Source organism: Vipera ursinii, assembly GCF_947247035.1.
Source record: "Vipera ursinii genome assembly, chromosome: 5".
NCBI classification, from domain to species: domain Eukaryota; kingdom Metazoa; phylum Chordata; class Lepidosauria; order Squamata; family Viperidae; genus Vipera; species Vipera ursinii.
This window is the reverse complement of record NC_139518.1, coordinates 24,474,156-24,496,786: the sequence shown is the minus strand read 5'-3', so window position 1 is coordinate 24,496,786 and position 22,631 is coordinate 24,474,156. Positions and strand designations below refer to the sequence as shown.

The 22,631-nt window shown below is 38.7% G+C and overlaps 1 protein-coding gene across 3 annotated transcripts in view; it reads left to right on the top strand.

The window, feature by feature from the left end:
• The window catches only part of ARHGEF26 (Rho guanine nucleotide exchange factor 26), a 50,270-nt gene that overhangs the window by 9,738 nt on the left and 17,901 nt on the right, over positions 1–22,631 (top strand). For 2 of the 3 annotated variants that reach the window (XM_083364666.1, XM_083364665.1), the window contains 5 exons: positions 158–303; positions 9,869–9,925; positions 14,859–15,019; positions 21,015–21,167; positions 22,372–22,501. In XM_083364666.1, the coding sequence (XP_083220792.1) occupies positions 158–303; positions 9,869–9,925; positions 14,859–15,019; positions 21,015–21,167; positions 22,372–22,501 (647 nt within the window). The remainder of the gene's footprint in view (positions 1–157; positions 304–9,868; positions 9,926–14,858; positions 15,020–21,014; positions 21,168–22,371; positions 22,502–22,631) is intronic. The other variant, XM_083364667.1, reaches the window with a different exon arrangement.

The following is a 22,631-nucleotide window of genomic DNA, read 5'->3' as shown; positions in this document are numbered from 1 at the left end:
AAAATAGGTTTTTTGTTTTTCCTTCCTGAATTTGGCTGACCTAATGTTTCTGTATTTTATAATATGCTTTCCCAGTATCTGTTCTGAACAAAACTAGCTGTCTAAGAGAAAATTATTAGAAGTATCTCAAATCAATTTTGGTTTTTTGTTATTACAGAAAATGCAGTGTTATATCAGAATTATAAAGAAAAAGCTTTGGATATAGATTCCGATGAAGAAGTAGAATCAAAAGAACACAAGTTAGATGAAAAAATAGTCATTCAATACAAACCTCTAAGATCGACATGGAGTCAACTGTCTGCAGTAAGTGTCATAATATTACTAAGCACCTCAAATTTCAAATTGGTGATGTTTATAAGCAAGTTTTTTACAGCCTTATTTTACTCTGAACTACCTCCCAAAGCAAAATGTTTATGAACATGCAGATACTATTTAGTAGTTGTAATTGGCAAAGGCAGATGATACCACTCTAATGGCAGAAAGTGAAGAGGAACTAAAGAGCCTCTTGTTGCGAGTGAAGAAGGAGAGTGCAAAACTTGGGTTGAAACTAAACATTAAGAAAACCAAGATCATGGCATCTGGCCCTCTCAATTCTTGGCAAATAGATGGGGAAGAAATGGAGGTAGTGACAGATGTTATTTTCCTGGGCTCCAAGATCACTGCAGATGGGGACTGTAACCAAGAAATTAAAAGACGCTCCTGGGGAGGAAAGCCATGGCAAATCTAGACAGCACACTAAAAAGCAGAGACATCACCCTGTCAACAAAAGTGCGTATAGTCAAGGCTATGGTCTTCCCAGTTGCAATGTATGGCAGTGAAAGCTGGACCATAAGAAAGGCTGAGCGCCAAAGAATTGAAGCCTTTGAACTATGGTGCTGGAGAAGACTCCTGCGAGTCCCTTGGACTGCAAGGCGATCAAACCGGTCAGTCCTAGAGGAGATCAACCCTGACTGCTCTTTAGAAGGCCAGATCCTGAAGCTAAAACTCAAATACTTTGGCCACCTAATGAGAAGGAAGGACTCACTGGAGAAGAGCCTAATGCTGGGAAAGATTGAGGGCAAGAGAAGAAGGGGACGACAGAGAATGAGGTGGCTGGATGGAGTCACTGAAGCAGTAGGCATGAGCTTAAATGGACTCCAGAAGATGGTAGAGGACAGGAAGGCCTGGAGGAACCTTGTCCATAGGGTCGCGATGGGTCGGACACGACTTCGCAACTAACAACAATTGGCAAAGAGAGGTGTCTGCTACATCTTCATTATTCCCTTGATTCATGGTTTTTATAGCAATCAGACTAACTGGATGATGACTTCAGGAAACATATTATAAACAAACTTATTTTATGGAAAGGAAAAGCTTTGATTCATGCTTAATAAAATAACCATATGGAGCATGGTCAGGATGATTCCTTCCTTCTTACCACTTAGGAAATCAGTAAAATCTGGGTCTTTCCACAGATTTTGGGAAATCTTCACATGTGGTTGACAGCACATATAAGTGGGTTAGCTGTTTAATTGTCTAATGATTAATTGGATAGATTTTGTTGTGTGATGTCTACAAGCTCCACAGAATTCATGGAGTTAGCAGTACACCAATCCGTAAAGAATAAAAAAAACAAAACATGAAGAAAGAGTGACTGAATAATCTTGTCTTATAAATGCCAGGGCAAGTAAGAACTGCCTCCCCGCAAAGCATTACTTGTAATATATCTTTAAGGAGTAGTCTCTTTTAAAGCTGTCAGTCAGAAGACTGCCTCATCCTCTTTTCCTGTCCTCTCACTTCCATTTCACTATTGTATTTTCAAGGAACCACTGAGACTTCTTTCAAATGGGTCAAATTAGAATCCTAACTTTTTTGGTAGAGGTTTGGAGATTGCTTTCTCTGAGTACTCTTGCCTTACTGGAGTCCTTCATTCTATGGAGAGGTGTACAGGTGGCTACTATTTAAGTTGAAATGTTGAAATGTGAAATTTTAACGGTGCTGGATAAATGGACTTACCGTATTTTTCAGACCATAAGACGCACCTGACCATAAGACGCACTCAGTTTTTAGAGCAGGAAAACAAGAAAAAAATATTCTGCACCAAATAGTATCAGTATACTAAAACAGGGCTTTTCAACCTTTTCATCCATTGTACCACTTAGGACAAGGCAATGTCCGAGTACCACCAGTCGCCCAGCAAGGTGTCAAAAACTTGACACCTCCCCAAAAAAAGGGGAAAAAAATGATAAAGTACAGGTAGTCCTCGACTTACAATGATTTACTTAGTGACTGTTCAAAGTTACGATGGCACTGAAAAAAGCTACTTATGACCATTTTTCACACTTATGACCATTGCAGCATCCCCAGGGTCATGTGATTTACATTCGGATGCTTGGCAATCGATTCATATTTATGATGGTCACATTGTTCCAGGGTCATGTGATCGCCTTTTGTAACCTTCTGACAAGCAAAGTTAGTGGGGAAACCAGATTCACTTAACAATCATGTTACTAATTTAATTTCTCTCTCTCCTTCTCTTTCTCTCCCTCTCTCCCCCTCCCTCTTTCTTTCTCTCTCCCTTTCTCTCCCTCTCCATTCTTTATTTTTCTCTTTCCCTCTATTTCTCCCTTTCTCTCCCTCTATTTCCCTCCCTGTCTTTCTCCTTCTTTCTCCCTCTATTTTTCTCTTTCCCTCTATTTCTCCCTCTCTCCCCCTTTCTTTCTCTCCCTCTCTTTCCCTCTCCCTCTTTCTCTCCCTCTATTTCTCTCCCTTTCTTTCTCCTTCTCTCTCTCTCCCTCTTTCTCTCCCTCCCTATCTTTCTCCTCTCTCCCTCTTTCTCTCCCTCCCTATTTCTTTTTCCTTCTCTCCCTATCTTTTTCTCTCTCTCTCTTTCTCTCCCTCCCTCTCCCATTGTCCCTTCCTTCCTTCCTTCCTTCCTTCCTTCCTTCCTTCCTTCCTTCCTTCCTTCCTTCTCTCCCTCTTTGTCCTTCCCTCTCTGTGTTAGAGCAGTACCCACGGAGGCGGCCCTGCAGCCCGGCTTTCTCTTGCAGAAAGCAAGCTGAAACGGAGCGAGGGAGATTGCCAGGAACGCAATCTCGCGCGGTTTCAGTTTCCCTTGCTACAAGAGAAAGCAGGCTGAAACAGAGTGAGGGAGATTGCAGCAGTGCGAGATTGCGTTCCTGGCAATCTCCCTCGCTCCGTTTCAGCCTGCTTTCTCTTGTAGCAAGGGAAGCTTGAAACCAAGTGAGGGAGATTGCAGGAGTGCGAGATCAGCGTTTCTCAGCACGTGCCGATTCATGCTCATGGCAGTCTCCCTTGGTTTCCACTTGCAGAGGTTGGAGCTAGCCATACGGATCACCTTCGGACCATAAGATGCACCCTCGTTTCCCCCCTGACTTTTGGGGGGAAAAAGTGCGTCTTATGGTCTGAAAAATACGGTAATAACTCAAGGGTGCTTTTTTCAAAAGGCAACTGGGCTATGTTTTTTCTTTGAGGAAGATGACGTTTCACTTCTCATCCAACAAGCCGCATCAGTTCTGACTGGATGGTGGGGGTCATCTGGTTGTTCATTTAGCACTTGGGGGTTTTATCTGTGCCCCCAGGGTCACCTGAATCAGAATGCAAATGGTTGTGGAGCCTTCTTGAAAGGACTGCATTGTAGGCAGGAGATAGGTGCTGTCATATTCCTCCCCCTCGGTTGAGGGAGGGCTGTTCAGTTCTAACTTTTTAACCCTTCTTTCAAACCAATGATTCTCTCTATCCAGAATATGGACTTAATAACAGTTGCCAGAAGTGGCAGCTATTGTAGCGCCCCTGTGGCCATGTTATGAAAATTTGGAAACTTGGCAGTCTGTTCAGCTTTTCCTACCTACCAATCTCTCCACATCTCAGTCACCCACTCAGCCCAGCAACATGTGCAATGCTGCCACACCCAAAAGACCAGCCCTACTCCCTGGCCCACAAGACCTTGGTCAGTTGGAGGGCCAGCCAGTGCATGCACAGCACCCCATTTCACTCTTTTTCTGCAACTGCAAGTGGACTCCACTCCTAATCATGCAGAAGCTTTCTAACCTTCTGAATAATTGTGAGAATGATGCCCACTCTTGCAGAATTTCAAAAGCCTCCTCCTGCCATGTAGCCCTTCTAAAGCACTGTGAGAGCAGGCATTATTCTCATGATTGTTTGAATAGGTGGTGGTGGGGAGCAGGCCTGGACCTCCCAGGAAGTGGCAGCTTTGTGTTGTACTTCAGCACCCTGCCAACTAACACAAAGTCTAAGCCCAGCCTTCAGTGCCTCCCGCAATACCTTTTGACCTGGGACTCCTTCCACTTAATGGCCTGCACAATGGCTTAGCAACAGCAACTAGCAGAGCCAGGATTCCAATCATTGAGTGAAGAGGTTGTATGACATCTTGCTTAATGTCTGCTTTGCTTAGTGACTGATTTCTATATGTCCATCTTCCATACATTCAGCTGACACTTTTTTTAGGAATATTTATTAATAATAATAATAATAATAATAATAATAATAATAATAATAATAATAATAATAATAATAATAACAACAACAACAACAACAACAACAATAATAAAGTTGGAAGGGACCTTGGTCTATTCCTCCAAATTCTAAACTATTAAAATTTTTCAGAGTTCAAATATGAACTTAGTCAAAATGTTCCCTGTAAAAGAATATTTCTTAAATCTTTCTGAAGCAACATGATTGAATTGGATTTCAGCTACATCAGGTACACAATATAATTTAACAGCATAGTTTAAGGGCAAGCAAAAAAAAACCTTTATTTTATCATCTGGTCTAAAAGGTTGTTTTCATTACTCCAATTTTGACCTATTGCAGTCAGAACAACCAACTGTATTGTGCTGTTAATTTCCTACTGTGGTCTCTGCTGGATTAGAAGAGAAGATGGACTGATCCAGCTGAAATGGCTCATTGCAGGGAGCTTAAATTATAGTGTGAACATCCAAATTTGGCCATTATCTTAGCAGTCTGATTATTGCTTTCATGTGATTACTTCCCATTACCATTTCACAGGGGTCATGTAGAGCTGTTGTAAAAAATAATCATGCCACTAGTCCCTTGCCCACTTGATATCAATAGCCTCAAGATTATCAGAGCAATATGAATGGATAATGCATAAGCAGATAATGAAAATCAGTTCTCTTATATAACTACCTTCCTGCAGTTTCAGAGATAAGGAAATAATTTTAAAAAAATCTTAAATCTGTAAGATGTCAAAAATTATACTTTTTTTAAGTTTTGAAGTTAGCTGCACTTACAGGTACAATGTGATTCATTGCTGAAGAAGTAATGTTATTAGCTACTTAAATTTAATTTTAATGTTTGACAATACCTTTGCAAAAACCTGTTCCGAAAAGTGGATAGAACTTAATATTTCATTACTGATGCAGTAATGACTTTCTAAAATGTTTTTATTGACTATAACATAGCCTCGTATGTAAGAATGACTGGATTAATTGATAGGTGTTAGACATAAAAAATAATCAAGCCAAATATAGTCCAGTAATCACACTTTATGACCTGTTCTTGATCTGATACAAATATGATACAAAATTGGGTGATTGCTTGGTTGGGTTTATTGTTTACTGGATTTATTCAGCATATCAAACTAAACAAATTGCTTTATGATTTAGTGTAGCTGTGAATCCAATGTGGTTGTAAGCCAAGATTTATAAGTTAGGAGAATTTAATCTGTTAACAAACTAAAAGCCATGTTTTTCAAAGATGAGATGGACCAAGTTGCTATAAGTAAATAGGTGATGGATTACAAATTGTGCTGTAGTCAGATTCTTAAGCTCTGGTGGCTGCACATTAAACAGTTATGTTGATAAACAGCTAATATAAACAAGGTAAATGTGTGTAACTATAAAAGATAGTTTTCGCTTTGATGGTGCCATTTTTTAAAAAATCTTCAAGATTAACTTGTAAATTATAAGGAGGAACATAGTAACATTTGGACAACAACAAATTGAACAATATTCTGCACTAGGAAAAGACAAGTATAGCTTGATGAGTTGGTACCTTTTAAAGGCAGATTTATATATACAACTTATGACATACTCATTTTCTGTAAACCTGCATCCTCTTGTCTCCTGTATTTGATAGTGCAAGGGTCAGATTGTATGATCTAAAATTAGCAGTTCCCATTATGCTCTTGTTTAAATAGCATGGGGTTATGACAAGCAAAATCAAATCAGTTTGTTACTCATTGATTCACAACAAAATGCTACTATATCATGAACATTTGATATCAAAGCTCCATATAGACCTTATGAGTTGGATCCAAAGAACTGAAAATGGGATTCTACTATGCATTAGAGATTTATAATCAATCTTTTTCTGCTGTAATTTGCTACAAGTCTCATGAAAACATTGTGTTGGTAAATGTAATCGAGTCCCTGTAGGTTTTACTCCACTAGTCGTAGCCAATAAGCGTTGGTATACATATCACAACTAAAATATAGTGTAGTTTGTTTGGTTTTGGTTTAATAGCCATTAGATGTTGTAAATCATGCTTTATGACTAAAAGTAATGTATAAATCGAGCCATTATACTGGAGTTAAAACAATTTCTGATTAACTATTGGAAGAAGAGGATTAAGATATTGGAGTTGCAGATGGAAATCTCTTTCTTACGGACCAGAAATGATTTCCATTTAAGCAAGCAAGTGAGCAAGCATGTAACATATGCACTTATATGTGTATGTATAATATGTATAGTGGGTGATATTGCTCCTATGTGTGGGGGTTATTTTTGTTGTTAATCTTTCCAATGCTCTGTTTTATGTAAGGTCTTTTTTTTAGTTTGCTTATCTCTTCTTAATTGATTGAAAGAAGCTGAATAGAACACAGAGTCTTTTGAAAATAGTTCCTAAGCTATTAAAAATAAGATATATTCAGCTCTTTTTAAAGCTGTCTTTGTTTTAAGAAGTAAAAGCCGCAGTGTCTCATTCACAATATGCAATACCAGGGCAATAACATGCATGTGAAAGTAGCTTGAATTGTGAGCATACCAGGAAATAAAGTGAAAATACATTTGGCAATAGTATTATCTTAAGTTATATAATTAAGTTTTTCAAGTTATCTGCAACATCGTAAAATAGCTGCATCTTTTGCCAAATTACATGAAATACAGCAAAGTAGTTATAAAGTCGAATGCTAACAGGAAGTATCAATTATAGCCTGTGAAGCTACATAAAGATGTGTGGTAGATTCAATGAATTGTTCCCTTTCAGGTAATTTTGATTCATTGAGACTTAGGCAGCTGAATGTAGAAGCATAGAAAGGTGTTTAGAGATACCATACCAATATTCCTTTCTCAGTGACTGATCCTTGGCCTTCATGAACAGTGATAATCTTAGGTAAAGAAGTGTTATTCTAAGGGAACAATTAAACTTTCATAAATCATCAGAAGAATGGCCTTTCTCATTACCTAAAAAAAAGGTAAAGGTTTCCCCGCACATGCGTGCTAGTCGTTTCCAACTCTAGGGGCCGGTGCTCATCTCCGTTTCAAAGCCAAAGAGCCAGCACTTGTCCGAGGACGTCTCCGTGGTCATATGGCCGGCATGACTAGATGCCAAAGGCGCATGGAACGCTGTTACCTTCCCACCGTAGTGGTCCCTATTTTTCTACTTGCATTTTTACGTGCTTTCGAACTGCTAGGTTGGCAGAAGCTGGGACGAGTAACAGTTGCTCACTCTGTTACGCAGCACTCGGGATTTGACCCGCCAAACTGCCGACCTTCTGATTGACAAGCTCAGCGTCCCAACCCACTGAGCCATCGCGTCCCTTGTTCTCATTACCTAGGTATCTATAAATGACCTGTTTGCTGGATTTTAAAAAATTTGCTGTTAAAAAAGAAAACAGAATATGTGGGGATGGGAACCTGAATTGCATTTTCTTACAGGCAAATTTGACATTCTTGGGCTATAGGAATGTGGGGAGCTTGACCAGCATGATTGAATCTGTCAAACAAGGACAAAAAAGATTAATTTTAATTCTAATCTTTTATTGCAGTAATAGAGAGTTTTGTTTGTATTAAAATTAGTAGAGGCATGCTTTAACTAATCTTTATAACCTCACAATAAAGTAATGCCTCTTACCATGTTAAGCATTAGACCATATAATAAAATAGGTTTTAAATAAAATAGTCTTTCTAAGTGTATGTGAAACAAAGTATTAGTAAACGTAAAGCTTAGATTTGTCCATTTTCTACTAGCTTTTTACCTTTCCTCCATCATTGTTCTGAACCAGGTTGGATCCATTGTTCTCTGCCATTTTGCTCAGGTGTTATAAAAAGACACATTTACACCATCAGTATATACTGTATGTCCCTCAGCCATATGCTCCTTTTCTGATCTCCTTCTGCAGGATTCCATATAATTCTACCTTTCCTTGTGAGTTGAAACTGTATTTTTTCTTTAATTTTTATTTTTAACTTTTTTATATTAAAGAATTATAGAGACACACATATGATACACATACATACTTACATTTTATTTGAATTTAACTTCTGGCCTTACAAACAATTCAATTACATAAATAAATTAAAACTAATTAATTAAAATGCAAATAGATGCTACCCATTTTTTAATTTTTGAGTAAAAATAAGCACACATGATTTTTCATGTAACAAAAAGGTAATGAAAATAATATAAAGCAGGGGTGTCAAACTCGCAACGTCACGTGACACGACGTATCGTGATTTTTTTCCATTGCCGGCAATGGGGTGGGCGCAGTTTTGCTATGATGCATCTGGCCCCTCGGGCTGGCAGTTTGACACCCCTGATATAAAGCAACAGATAACCTATGTTTGTCTTCTGTTCCTCCTTTTCACAGCCTGCCCAAGCCCTAATCTTACGACCCCACATTCAGGGTTTTTGTCTCAATTCTTATCACATGCCCACTAGTGATCTGCCCATCTTCACAGACTGATCCATCAGCCTACATACATCGCTCAGTAATCCCAAACTGTTGGAATTTTAACATAAGAAATACCCTTTTTAAGCACAAGCCTTCAAATTTCACATCCTTGGTCCATCCTTGAAATTTTTGAAGTGTCATATAATTTGAGAACTCTTACTCCACTAGAATTAAATCGACACTTTAGTGTACTAGGGAATTGAGGACATACTTTTGACAGTAAGAATAATAATAATAATAATAATAATAATAATAATAATAATAATAATAATAATAATAATAATAATAATAATAATTATTTAATTTTTATACCACCCTTCTCCCGAAGGACTCAGGGCGGTGTACAGGGCAGTACAATAAAATACAATATATAAAAATTAAAAGAAATATTAAATACAGTAGCCCAATTAAATAGATTAATACAAAATGTTAAAATACCCCTAAACCCATCAGACCAGGCCGGCTTGTTCAAATAAATATGTTTTTAGGTCACATCGGAAGGAGCGAAGGTCGGGAGCCGTCCGGAGCTCCACCAGTAAACGGTTCCAAAGGTCTGGCGCGCCCACAGAGAACGCCCTTCCCCTGGGGGCCGTCAGTCGACACTCTTTGACCGACGGCACCCTAAGGAGGCCCTCTCTGTGGGAGCGCACTGGACGAAGGGAAGTACTAGAAAGGGCAATTTTTTTACATCTGGGAGCCATAGCAAAATCTTTCTAGAGTGCCTTTGGTTGGGCAGAGCTTCAGTAGTGTGTAACATCTGTAAAGGGAACTGACAGCACAGAAGTCACCTATGGTTGAGACATTGACAAACCATTTAGGTATCATAAATTGTCAATTGCTATCATAGAAACTATGAGTTAGGGTAAGCAAATGGACTATATATATTAAAAAGTATGAATTATAAAAATATATTAATTAAGCATTCATTTCAGGTGAAGAGGAATGGCTTATCTCAGACCATCAGCCAAGAAGAAAGAAAAAGGCAAGAGGTATCTGAAGTGTTATAATCATTAATTCACTTATTCATATATGCCTTTCTAGTACTTTGTTTTAGAAAGGCAGCCTTTAATAAATTCTGGTTCTCTTTTCAACCTTTTTTCTTTGAATTAAATTACATTAGCATTCTTTTTATCCATGATTTCTGGAATTGTATTGCCCCTATAGAGAGGGGGGGAACACTTGCTGGTAGAAAAGTGTTGTATAAAATATAAATTCATATATAATATAAATAACGTGTGGGTTTGGAGATATATTTAATGATGGAAAGAAGATCCTTAGCCCATGTAAATTAGTAAAGTATGTAGAAATAGCCAGTGTAATATTGGTGTCTTTTCTCATAACCAATTCTGTTTTGATGTATTTCTGATAATCTTTCACGCTGTATAGATTTGGGATTGCAGAGGTAAAAGGGGTTAATAGTAAAGTCTATTTAAGTCATTGATTCAGAAGTAGAAAAATTAAACTTGAGAACAAAATCACAATTTAAAATTGCCAAATCATTAAAAGGGAAGAGAAAAATTATTTTGCTTATATGGTGTAAATTGATTAATTTAGGCTGTACAACTTTTTGCCTTTAAACCTCAAATCCAGCCAGTTATTATTATTAAGTTAGATCTCCAACAGCAATAGAGTTAGTAACCTTCATAGCATTAAATAGTTGATGAATATTCTGCTTGAAGTTACTTACTCTTGTTGCTACAGTGCAAAACCTCGATGTACAATTACACAGGTCTGTAACATAGGTCTGACAGAAGGATTAATGTTTTCTACCTGGTAAATGTTTCATGAAAGACATGATCAGATACATTTATATAAAAATAGCAGTATAATTAGGTGTGGTCCATATCCTATAGTGCATGAGATTCCAAAAGCAAAAATGTGTTAAGATATCTCTGATTCTGATTCTATTCCCTTACCATATCTATGTATATTGAACATCTTAGTAATATTTATATAATCTTCGATAAAAGATATTTAAAATATTGGTTATTAATAATAGCAGAAGGTAGTACATCAAGATTGGCTAGAGTAAGAGCTCTGTGGCATTTGTTAGATTGACATGTAGCCAATTGGACTAGAGCAGACATGTCAAACACAAGGCCCGGGGGCCGGATCCGGCCCGCGAAGTGGTTTCATGTGGCCGGCAAAGCCATCCTGGAAACAGTGAGGGAACAGCCCCCACTGCCTTGGCCCTGGCCCAGAGACCCTCCTTCTGCCAGAGACCCTCAGATCTGACCCACTCCTGTCCAGGGCCCCATAGGCACCCTTGATGCGAACGATGTAGAGCTGGCCACACCCACCCAGTAGGCCATACGCACTCTAGCCACACCCACCCAGTAGGCCACACCCACCCTGGCCATACCTCCCCAGCCCCCTGAGGGCAACCGCAATGCTGATGCGGCCCTCAATGAAATTGAGTTTGACACCCCTGGACTAGAGGTACATGGAAATGTGGAAATAACTTCCTCCCGGTTTTGTGAGTTCTGCTCCTGAGCTTGCATTGGATCTCTAATCTTTCTATCGTATTAGTATGAGGAGTGATCCTAAAATGTGTTGTTTTCTCCTCCTCAGCCCTCTAGAGGCTTCTGCTGCCCTCTTGATGAGTTTGGAAAACTCTCCTCCAGCTCCCTTTGATTTGGACTGCACTCAAGAGAACTGTTCCTCAGAATAGTCCTGACAATTCAATGAGGGATCATAAGGAAGGACCTAAAGAGCGTTTTGTGTGTAAGTCAAGTCAGATTTTTAAGCTGCATAAAGTCAGGATAGGGAACATCCAAAGGAGAGAATATCAACATACTAAATTGAACTTTGCTTTGAATGAACTGGGAAAGAAGCAACTTATTCTTAAAACGATAGGAACTTGCCAGCTATTACGGGAAAAGTTGAAGGCTGGTGCAGTTCTCTTCAGCTGCGGTCCAAATCAGAGGAGCTCAAGGCTGGATAATGACTCAAACTAAAGAAGAATAAAGGAAAAAGGCTGTTGGATTGGATTGGCTGCAACTTTACAGACCAGGCATGTTAAACTGCTGGCCCGCGGGCCGGATGCATCACTCCAACCCACACCTACCCCACTGCCTGTAATGGGGAAAAAATTGCAAGTTTGACATGTTTGTTATATAGACTATAAAGTAGGGTTAAAATGATTAGGGAGATTACCTTGAAAAGCTTTTTACTGAGTGATGATGGTTAGAACACATTTTGTGACTTACCTTAGGTGTGAACCCCATCATAGTTTATGAGCTCTTGGCTTAGATCACTTGGTTTTTTTAATAAGCTTATTAAAACAAACCTTAGACTTAATATTACATGGTAAAGCAGACATACATGATGGTAAGATATGAAGGTGTTATCCTTAAATGAATCAAAGAAAGAAATGCACAACAGAGTGCTGAGGAGTCGATCACTCTAATATAAACTGTATCTAGCCTAGACTGCTTTAATAAATACAAGTGTTATGTATACATGTAAATACAGTATACACTTTGGTGCCGTTTCCCTTGCCTTACTGATTAAGGTTTGTACAAAAACGTACTTTATGTATTGAAAAGGATAAAAAGTAAAAGATACCGAGTGAGGTTCTAGAAAGTACATAACAATTTATCGTGGATGCTATTGTTGCAATGTATTCAATCTGTGTGATAATGCAAGCCAAGGAAAAATAATCTGGCCTAAGATAGCTCTTAAAAATATATCTGCTATCTACAAGCCTTTCTAATCTTAAATGTAATTACTACAGTGGACCTAAGCACCAGCTTTTAAAAACATGCCTTCTGTTTTAAAGGCCTTTTAATTTTAAATTAAAAGTACTTCCTCATTGCAATATCTAAAGCTTCAGTGGACATTTCAACTCTAAAGAGCTCTGACAACTGTTCATCAGCTATCAGACTTTAAACATCTATCTCTGTGTGTTGCTATTATGCAGATGAACTGAAACTACATTTTTGAGTGTCACTCATGAGGATTGTCATTTGTCTTCAGTAAGAAATAAGAATCGGAAAATATATTATCATTCTTCACCTCCAATTAGCATCACTAGGATATACATGAGCTCAAACACTCCCTGTTCTGTTTTTTTTAAGCTTGATTGTTTGGAAGTTTTCTGAAATCCTTTGAAAAGCTGTTTTCATTATCTGCTTGGCTCACAAGCAGCTATAACTGGCTAACCCCTATCTCATTTTCGCTTTCAAAACTGGGATGCCTAGGCTTGGATTTCTCAGCTTTGAAGGAATCAATTAGGGCTGTCATCAGGACTGAGAACAAAGAATCTTTAAATAGCGTTGAAGATGAGTTCTCTGATGTCCTTCCTTTTTTTTTTAAAAAAAAATCAGATCAGAACAAATTAGTCATGGAACACTGCTGCTCTCTTTAGGCAAATCCTTTCTTTAGGATTGCAGTTAAGGCAACAAGATGAAGTAGAAACATAGTTTTCAGGGCAAGATGATGGCAGGAATGTAAGTCATAGTGCTCCTGTTGCCTCTAGTCATATTATACAGATCTTCTTTATGTTCCCTTGGTTGTTGATTAAGAACTTGAAAACAATTAACCAGCCTGCCCCAGAAGGCTGGACATTTTCCAGATATTTGGACTTTAATTCTCAGGGTTTCCAAGCCAGAATGATCATTTCAAGAACTTTGGCAGTCAAAGCCCACCCAGCTGAAGAATGCACAGATTGAGAAGACCGGAAATACATGCATGCATGCTTGAAATGCTTACAGACTTCATAGCTACAGTGCAGCTCACTGTAGACTTTCAACTCTCAGTGGAAAAAGACTGACAGTAGAGAATACTAGGATCTCAATCAGTATGCTAAATATTCATTATAAAAACAACAATGAAAGAATGGGCTGCATAAAAACTACATCAAAAGATATATTTTGGGGGAAAGCAGATAATCATACTGAAAGTGGTACAGCCATCATGTAAAAAGTGACTAAATCCCACTGAGGTAGTAAAGCCATCCTGGGTAGATAGAATGGCTGTTTGCTAACATGCATATTCATTCATAAATGGGAAATTTTGATTAACTATCCTGGACTTGCATGTAGGTCTGCTTTTTTGTTTGTGGGTGCACACACTTTTGAGTCAGTGTTGATTTCTGGCGACTGCCTGGACTAGTCCATGCAGTTCCTTGGAAAGATTTTTGGAAATGGTTTGCTATTGACTGCTTCCTATGGCTGAAAGAGAATAAATCACCCAGTTGCTTCATGCCTAACGTAGAATTAGAACTTGGGGTGCTCTGTTTTTTAGCCTAGTGCCTTAACCACTAAACCAAACCAATTCTTGTAAGCCCTTTGCACCTCCACCGAAATTTGGGCACCACTGTTGTAACCAAATTTAAGAATAATTAATTAAGTCTCATATTCTTCTGTCTCTGCCATTTTTTCTTTTATTATTTTCCTTATTCACAATCATGTGAATAATAAGTTGGAAAAGTTTGAGAGACAATATATATATTCTGGATCCCCATCCTTTTCATATTCAGCCAACTGTCAATAAAAACAGCACTATTCTGTGCGACTTTGCTGCTGATTTTACTATGAATCATTTTAATTTTGTAATAAATTAATAAAGCTTATTTTTGTTTTATGTATGTTGGACAGTTCAATATTCAAATATTTTCCTATTTTAGTTACATTTGAGCTGAATTAACATGATTTTTAACGTTTGTTTTTGTTTTAAACAAAGTACATGCTAAAACAGGTATAAAATGGTCCTGACATTTGTATTTTTGCTTACTGTTGAAACATGTACTCAAGTGTTAAATTTTAATTTATAGTTCAGAATAATTCTTTCAAGGTAATTGTCCAGGATATTCAAAAATACTCTTGTGAAAATGTATTACTATGAAATGGTTTGTTGTATAAAAGCAAAAGAAATAACTTTAGTTTTCTCTTTTGCTTCTCCCATCCCCCGATCATGCAGGCTATATTTGAAGTAATCTCTTCAGAACATTCATATCTGCTTAGTCTAGAAATTCTGATTCGGATGTTTAAGAATTCCAAAGAACTGAGTTCTACAATGACAAAAACAGAAAGCCATCATCTTTTCTCCAATATTGCAGATGTCTGTAAAGCAAGCAAGAAGTAAGTTTTAAACAGTCTTTATCACCAGAATTAGAGATATGCCTTTGATTGTTGCTTGCTTCCAGGAATTTTTAAATGCTTTCATGTTCATGTTGTTGGCAAGTACATTGTTGCTGCATTTCTTTAGGCAATTCAGTCGAAGACAGATTTATAAAAGTGTGACAAAGTGGGTCAAATTTGTAGTATCAAATTGTAAAGAAGTCAAAAACTAAAAAGAGCTTTTAGCTATTTTACTTCTGTTTTTTAAGACATATCAAAATCAATACAGCTTAGCCAAGCATGCCAGCTAGACTAAAGAATGTACATGGGAATGATTTTTCTTAAAATAAATCTTACTTGAAATCATATTATGTTGCCTATCTTTGCTATAAGATATACTATGACATTCATGGAATATGCTGAATATTTGTTACACAGATCCATTATAATAGATTTATATATGTGCTGTTTTAATCGTTTGGCAGACAGTACAGTGCATAGTACAAATACTGTTGAAAGCTTTGACAGATTTCTTCAATTAAGGCAGTTCTGGTTTAGAATCATATCTTTTCTGGTCTTAAACCAAACAGCTTTTGCCAAACCCTTAAGAGACGTGTGGGAATTATATGCATAAAAGATTAACTCATTAGTGGATACTATTGTAAGGTTGTGAATTTGATAAAAAAAACTATTGATTTTAATGTTGCAGGATATTTTGATGATTCTTTAATTTGTGATCTAAATTATGTTTGTAAATTCAAACAGATTTCTAGTCATGTTTGGACTAGCTTATATAATTATCCCTTTCTTTGTAGACAATATGGCAGATAGTCTGTTTAAGCTGAAAAACTAAGTGTTATTAAAGAATAAGTCTTATTAAGTACAGTTATATTTATTTCTGAAAAACCATGCATTTAAATATATTCAGTAGCTTTTATTTCTAGGAGCAATTTTTTTTCCTCAAAAAAATTGAATATAGTAATGCACTGGATATTTTCATAGATAATTACAAGGGTAATCCTACTGTTAAGAAAAATGACTTCTACTATTTGCAGGAATATTTTATGAGTAGAGTTGCATTTTAATTTTTATAACAACCTTCTAAGTTTTGTGGGAGTACATTTCTCAGAAATCTAGTTATTATGGCAAGGAATTCATGTTATCCCTGTTTTTTACTCTTCCATTCTTCATTTGGCCTTCTCCACTTCAAATTTTCACCAAATTCTAATTCAGCACTTTGGGCATAGTTTCAGAACTTCTGTTTGGTTGGTGTTGTTTTCTACTGGATGACATTTTGATATTTGAATATCTATAGAAGAGAATATTTGTAGCTCAGGGTTGAACTGTGGGGTCTTTGGTGATTCCTGGGCTTGGTAGCTTTCTTGCAGACATTTCATTACCAAACTAGTATGCAGATGATGTGTGTACACACACACACACACACACACACACATTTATTTTTCTCTGTTTTCTTAGAAGAATAGATCATAATCTTCTGAAACAGAGTCAAAGTTACTATTTATCTGTTACTTTTAGATTAGCTGTACTATGCCGGAGCCGAGATAAGGAAATCAGAATTTAAGAAAGAAATCTTCTTACATAAGAAAATTATCATAGAGTAACAATATAACCTTGGGCATTGCCTAATCCAAGAACTCTGAGTCACTTATACCACTGTTTGCTTCCTCTTGGCTGAAAACTCATACATTTGTTGTTTTTGTCATCTAGAACAGTTACATCATTGTGCTTTATCAACCTGTTGTTTTCTATTAAACTATTAAGTACAGAAGTTACTTTCTTTTTTGCTGTAACAGGGACATGTTCAAATCTTTAACTTCCATAAAACTTTCATAAGTAGCTGATTTGTTAATTAATAAATCAATAGGTGTTTCAGCCAGCACATATAAGTCCCAATAATAAATAAATAAATAAATAAATAAATAAATAAATAAATAAATAAATAAATAAATAAATAAATATAAACTTTTTCATATATCTGGTGGGGTGCCTGTAGGATATCATTCTGTCTTTCATCTCCCCATCCTGCGAGAACCAGTGAAGCTTCTTAGATGAGAAGTGAAATGTCTTATTCCTCAAAGGAAAAAAACAACAACAGTCCAATTGCCTTTTGAAAAAGCACCTTTGAGATATTGCAGTTTATTTCTGTGTAACATACGTCGCGTAGGGATGTAATCATAAAACGTTTAAGCCACTGAATAGAGATGTACAGTGTTATGTCCATGGACATCTTTTCCCGCACACAGGAAGACCTTTTTATTAATGCATAATCTATTTAGTACTTTGATTATGTGGTAGTCTTTCTGTGAAACGGATTTTCTTAACAGTAGAATATTATGGGTTTAACAAGTTTGTATTTTGAGACTGGCACACTTGTTTCTACAATGCATTCAGTTTCTTTTCATTCATAATTTGTTTCCCCAATTCCAAATACATCAAGCAGTATGAGAAACCAAAGCCAGATTGTCTCTAGCAGAGAGCTGTACAGATCTGACAATCATAATAGTAAAATTGGAAGGGACCTTGGATGTCATCTAGTCCAACCCCCTGCTCAGGCAGGAAACCTTATACCATTTCAGACAAATGGCTGGCCAGTCTCTTCTTAAAAACTTCCAATGTTGGAGCATTCACAGCTTCTGGAGGCAGGTTGTTCCACTGGTTAATTGTTCAAACTGTCAGGAAGTTTCTCCGTAGTTCTAGGTTGCTTCTCTCCTTGATTAGTTTCCATCCATTGCTTCTTGTCCTGCCTTCAGGTGCTTTGGAGAATAGCTTGACTCCCTCTTCTTTGTGGCAGCCTTCAAGCAATATCTGCTTGAAGATATTCCCTTACTTTGCTTGCATAGGTCTTCAGGTTAAGAATAAGTGTTAAATTTACAACAGGTATTAATGTAAGGGACGCGGTGGCTCAGTGGGTTAGGACACTGAGCTTGTCGATCAGAAGGTCGGCAGTTTGGGTCGAATCCTGAGTGCCGCGTAGCAGAGTGAGCACCTGTTACTCATCCCAGCTTCTGCCAACCTAGCAGTTCGAAAGCACATAAAAATGCAAGTAGAAAAATAGGGACCACTACGGTGGGAAGGTAACAGCGTTCTGTGCGCCTTTGGCGTCTAGTCATGCCGGCCACATGACCACGGAGACGTTCTCAGACAAGCGCTGGCTCTTCGGCTTTGAAACGGAGATGAGCACCGGCCCCTAGAGTCGGAAACTTTACATTAAAGTTGCTTTGAAATGAGATGGGAAGCAAATAAATTTAATAAATGAAATAAATAAAAGAAGAAAAAATTCTGAAGTGATTTAACTTGGTCTGATGTTTTTACATCACTAAAACCTAGCATGTAGTGTGTAGACCTTTTATATCCACTGTAGACACAAAGATAAAGCATTTCTTTTGCTGGCCAGCGAAAGTAATCACCATCCATCTGGCATTGTAGAGAATAAAACATTTAGGAGCTACTACTTTATTGATTGATTGATTGATTGATTGATTGATGGGATTTATATCCCGCCCTATCTCCCGAAGGACTCAGGGCGGCTAACAACAAAACATATAATAAGTACAGAAATCAAGATAAAAATAAAATTGAGAACATCTGTGCAATAAATTAAAATTAGAGAATTTAAAAAATAAATTAAAAATTCTAAATATAAATTAATTAAAATGCCTGTCAGTCCAGGTCAGCCTGGTGGAACAGGAGTGTTTTGAGGCCGCGGCGAAATGATTGGAGGTTTTGGGCCATCCGAAGCTCAGGGGGGAGCTGATTCCATAGGGCTGGCGCTCCCACAGAGAAGGCCCTCCCCCTGGGGGGTCGCCAACCGACATTGCCTAGCTGACGGTACCCTGAGGAGGCCTTCTCTGTGTGAGCGTACTGGCCGATGGGAATTTGTTCCCGGCAGCAGATGATCCTGCAAGTATCCCGGACCTAAGCCATGTAGGGCTTTAAAGGTAAGTACCAGCACCTTAAATCTCACCCGGAGGGCAACTGGTAGCCAATGCAGCTCACGCAGGAGGGGTGTAATATGGGGGTATCGGGGAGCTCCCATCACAACCCGTGCAGCTGCATTCTGCACCAGCTGAAGCCTCCAGGTGGTCTTCAAGGGCAGCCCCATGTAGAGAGCATTACAGTAATCAATATGGGAGGTAACGAGTGCGTGGGTGACTGTACGTAGGGCATCTCGGTCCAAAAAGGGGCGCAATTGGTATATAAGACGAATCTGTGCAAATGCCTCCCTAGCCACGGCTCCAATATGATCTTCAAAACTGAGTCGTGAATCTAGAAGGACGCCCAGATTGCGTGCTCTATCAATGGGAGGTAACATCTCTCCTCCTATAGTCAGAGATGGAACCTCTTGGACTAAACGAGATGACAGTATGTACAGCCACTCAGTCTTGGCCGGGTTGAGTCGAAGCCTGTTTTCTCCCATCCAAATCTGTACCGCTTCCAGGCAACGGGACATCACATCGAGGGCATCACTGGGTTGGTTCGGGGTGGAGATGAATAGCTGGGTATCATCAGCATATTGATGATATTTCACCCCGAAGCTACGGATGATCTCTCCCAGTTGAACAGGAGGGGCGAGAGCACCGAACCCTGAGGCACTCCACAATTAAGAGGCCTAGGGCTTGACCTCTGCCCTCCTGCCAACACCGTCTGCGAACGGTCCGAGAGGTAGGAGGAGAACCACCGCAGAACGGTGCCTCCCACTCCCAGCCCCTCAAGACGATGCAGTAAGATACCATGGTCGATGGTATCAAAAGCCGCTGATAGATCTAATAGGACCAGGACAGAGGAATAACCTCTATCTCGGGCCCGCCAGAGATCATTCACCAGTGCGACCAATGCCGTCTCCGTGCTGTGCCCGGGTCTTAAACCCGATTAGTACGGATCTAGATATTCAGCTTCCTCCAGGTTCAAAGGGAGCTGTCGAGCCACCATGCTCTCAACGACCTTCGCAAGGAAGCGAAGGTTGGAGACAGGACGGAAGTTGTTTAAAACAGCTGGGTCCAGTGCCAGTTTCTTGAGGAGGGGCCTTACTACCGCCTCTTTCAAGGCAGCAGGGAAGTACCCTTCACTCAGTGAGGCATTGATAACTGCTAGGAGCCAGCCTCATGTAACCTCCCGAGATGCATAGACTAGCCAGGAGGGACACGGGTCCAACAAACATGTGGCGGCACTTAGTGTCCCCATGATCTTGTCCACTTCATCCGGAGTCACAGGATCGAACTCTTCGCAAATGTACTCGGCCAACTTCATCGTTTTCCTCTCATTAGATACTGCCCAGTCAGAGTCCAGACCAGCCCGAATCTGAGCAATTTTGTCCACCAGATATTTACTAAATTCCTCAGCCCGTCCATGTAGGGGGTCCTCTCCCGTCTCTTGACTTAAAAGGGAGCGGACCACTCTAAATAGGGCGGCCGGGCGATTATCTGCGGACGCAATGAGGGTGGTGAAGTAGGCACGCTTTGCCACCCTCATTGCCACAAGATAAGATCTAGAAAAGGATCTTAACTGTGTTCGGTCAGACTCAGACTGACTGGTTCTCCAAATGCTTTATGTAACACTGCTGGTCACCAGAAGCATGTAAACTCCCATTTCAGCCTCATGTGTTTTAAATGAGGAATAAAAGAACCTAATTTAATTCAAACATTCATTTTTCTGAAACAAATATGTTTCCACTCAGTTTCTTCCAGTTGTTTGTTGAGTAGCCTGTAAAATATGTTCAGTTATCTTTTGAATGCAATCTTTGCTGTAGTCAATTTACTAGTCACCTTCCATCCAGATAGACAAGTTATTTTTTTCCTTCCAGTAAGGGGGGGAAAAGTGTTAAATGTTTTTCAGAAAGTTAGGTGAAGGTTCTACTCTTGTGAATAGTTGCACAGAGTATGCAAGGACAGGCTGTCTAGTAACTTGCAATTGTTTGGGTGGAAAGACAAGGATCTTTTGCTTTTAGATAACAAATTGTGATTAAATGTGTTCTTTAAAAATGTTCTGTTCATTTCAGGTTCTTCACAGAGCTTGAAGAAAGGCATCAGAGCAACATCTTCATAGATGATATTAGTGATATTGTAGAAAAGCATACTACATCAACCTTTGACCCTTATATAAAATATTGCACTAATGAAGTCTATCAACAGCGGACACTTCAGAAACTGTTGTAAGTAATGAGAACTACTATTACTGGAATTGTTTGGAGAAAATAATGCTGTGAATTATGTATAATTTTGTTTTTTGAAAAATAAATATTTCAGCCATACTACGTAATTGTGGAATACAATAAAGTGAGATTTTGATTTTGGTTAAGTGATTCCCCCAAGGTTTATTTTATTTCAACATATTTCTAAATTGTCCTTTATCTACAGGCATCATGGCTGAAGTATGAATATAATTATAGGTAAAACTAAAAACATTGTTTCAATCACAGTTGCTATTAAAATGTTTTGGTTAATTTTCTATAAAAAAAACTCTTACTGAAAAGATTTTCTCATTAGCATTGGACCTATTCTAGATAAAAAAATAGATTTTTTATGAGATAAGCTTGTATAGATAAAATATAGTTGTAGCTTCATAATAATTGTGTTTTTACAGGTGAAAAAGCCTCTGTGCTAGCTAATCAGCAGTTTCTTTGAGTTGAAAAACTATAGGCAACACTTTTATAACTAACCTGGATACTACCACATCTTAATAGAAGATTTGTGGGACAGTCTTATGAATTTTGGACAAAACCCTAATGTTCTGTACCAGCCTGCTACCGGCCCTGCAGAAAAGGCAGGGACAACCCCTTTTACAAGAAGGCAAGAGGCTGGAATTACGCCTGCCAAATTTATTACTACAAAAACAAACGGAACAAGACAAACCAAGAAACAGGAGCTTTAAGAAACAGGAACTATCCAAGCGGTTGCCTTCAGCAAACCAGCCCTCCCACACATTCCCCTTATATAGAGTTCAGGGCGTGGCTTCTCTCTGCCTCCTTCCGAGGAGCCCCATTGCCTTCCTCTGTTTACTCCTAATTGACTGCCTCCTGCGTCGGGCGTCCTTGAACAGGGCCAGATGTGGGTCATCTTCATCCACACTGTCAGGCTCACACAGCTGGGTCTCCGTGGTGACCAAGTGGGAGGGGCCTGGCTGAGGGCTCTCATCAGCAAGATCTTCAACCCCCTCAGCAAGGTCTTCAACACCCCCCTCCTCCTCCTCTGAGTCATCCGACCCAACTGCCGAACCCACAGGCTGACCCTGAATCACAACACCTAATTTATGAGGTGTGATTGTTGGTATTAGTTTTTATGTTTTCAAGAAAGCTATTGGCAGACAATTTTTTTGGACAAAAACAATGTTTATAAAATTGTTGCTATTTTGGACAGAGCTACCAATCCATCCTTCAAGGAAGTGTTGTCGCGGATTGAATCTCAAGAAGAGTGTAGGAATTTACCAATGATATCCTTCCTCATTCTCCCAATGCAAAGGGTTACCCGGCTTCCACTGCTGATGGATGTAAGAGGAGCTGATTTTAAATTATCTGTTCTGTTTATGATTGTGTTTATATAGGTAATTCTGCTGTCATAATTTATAATTATGTAACCATTTAGTTGCTTATCTATCATATAAACTGCTGAATTGTCAT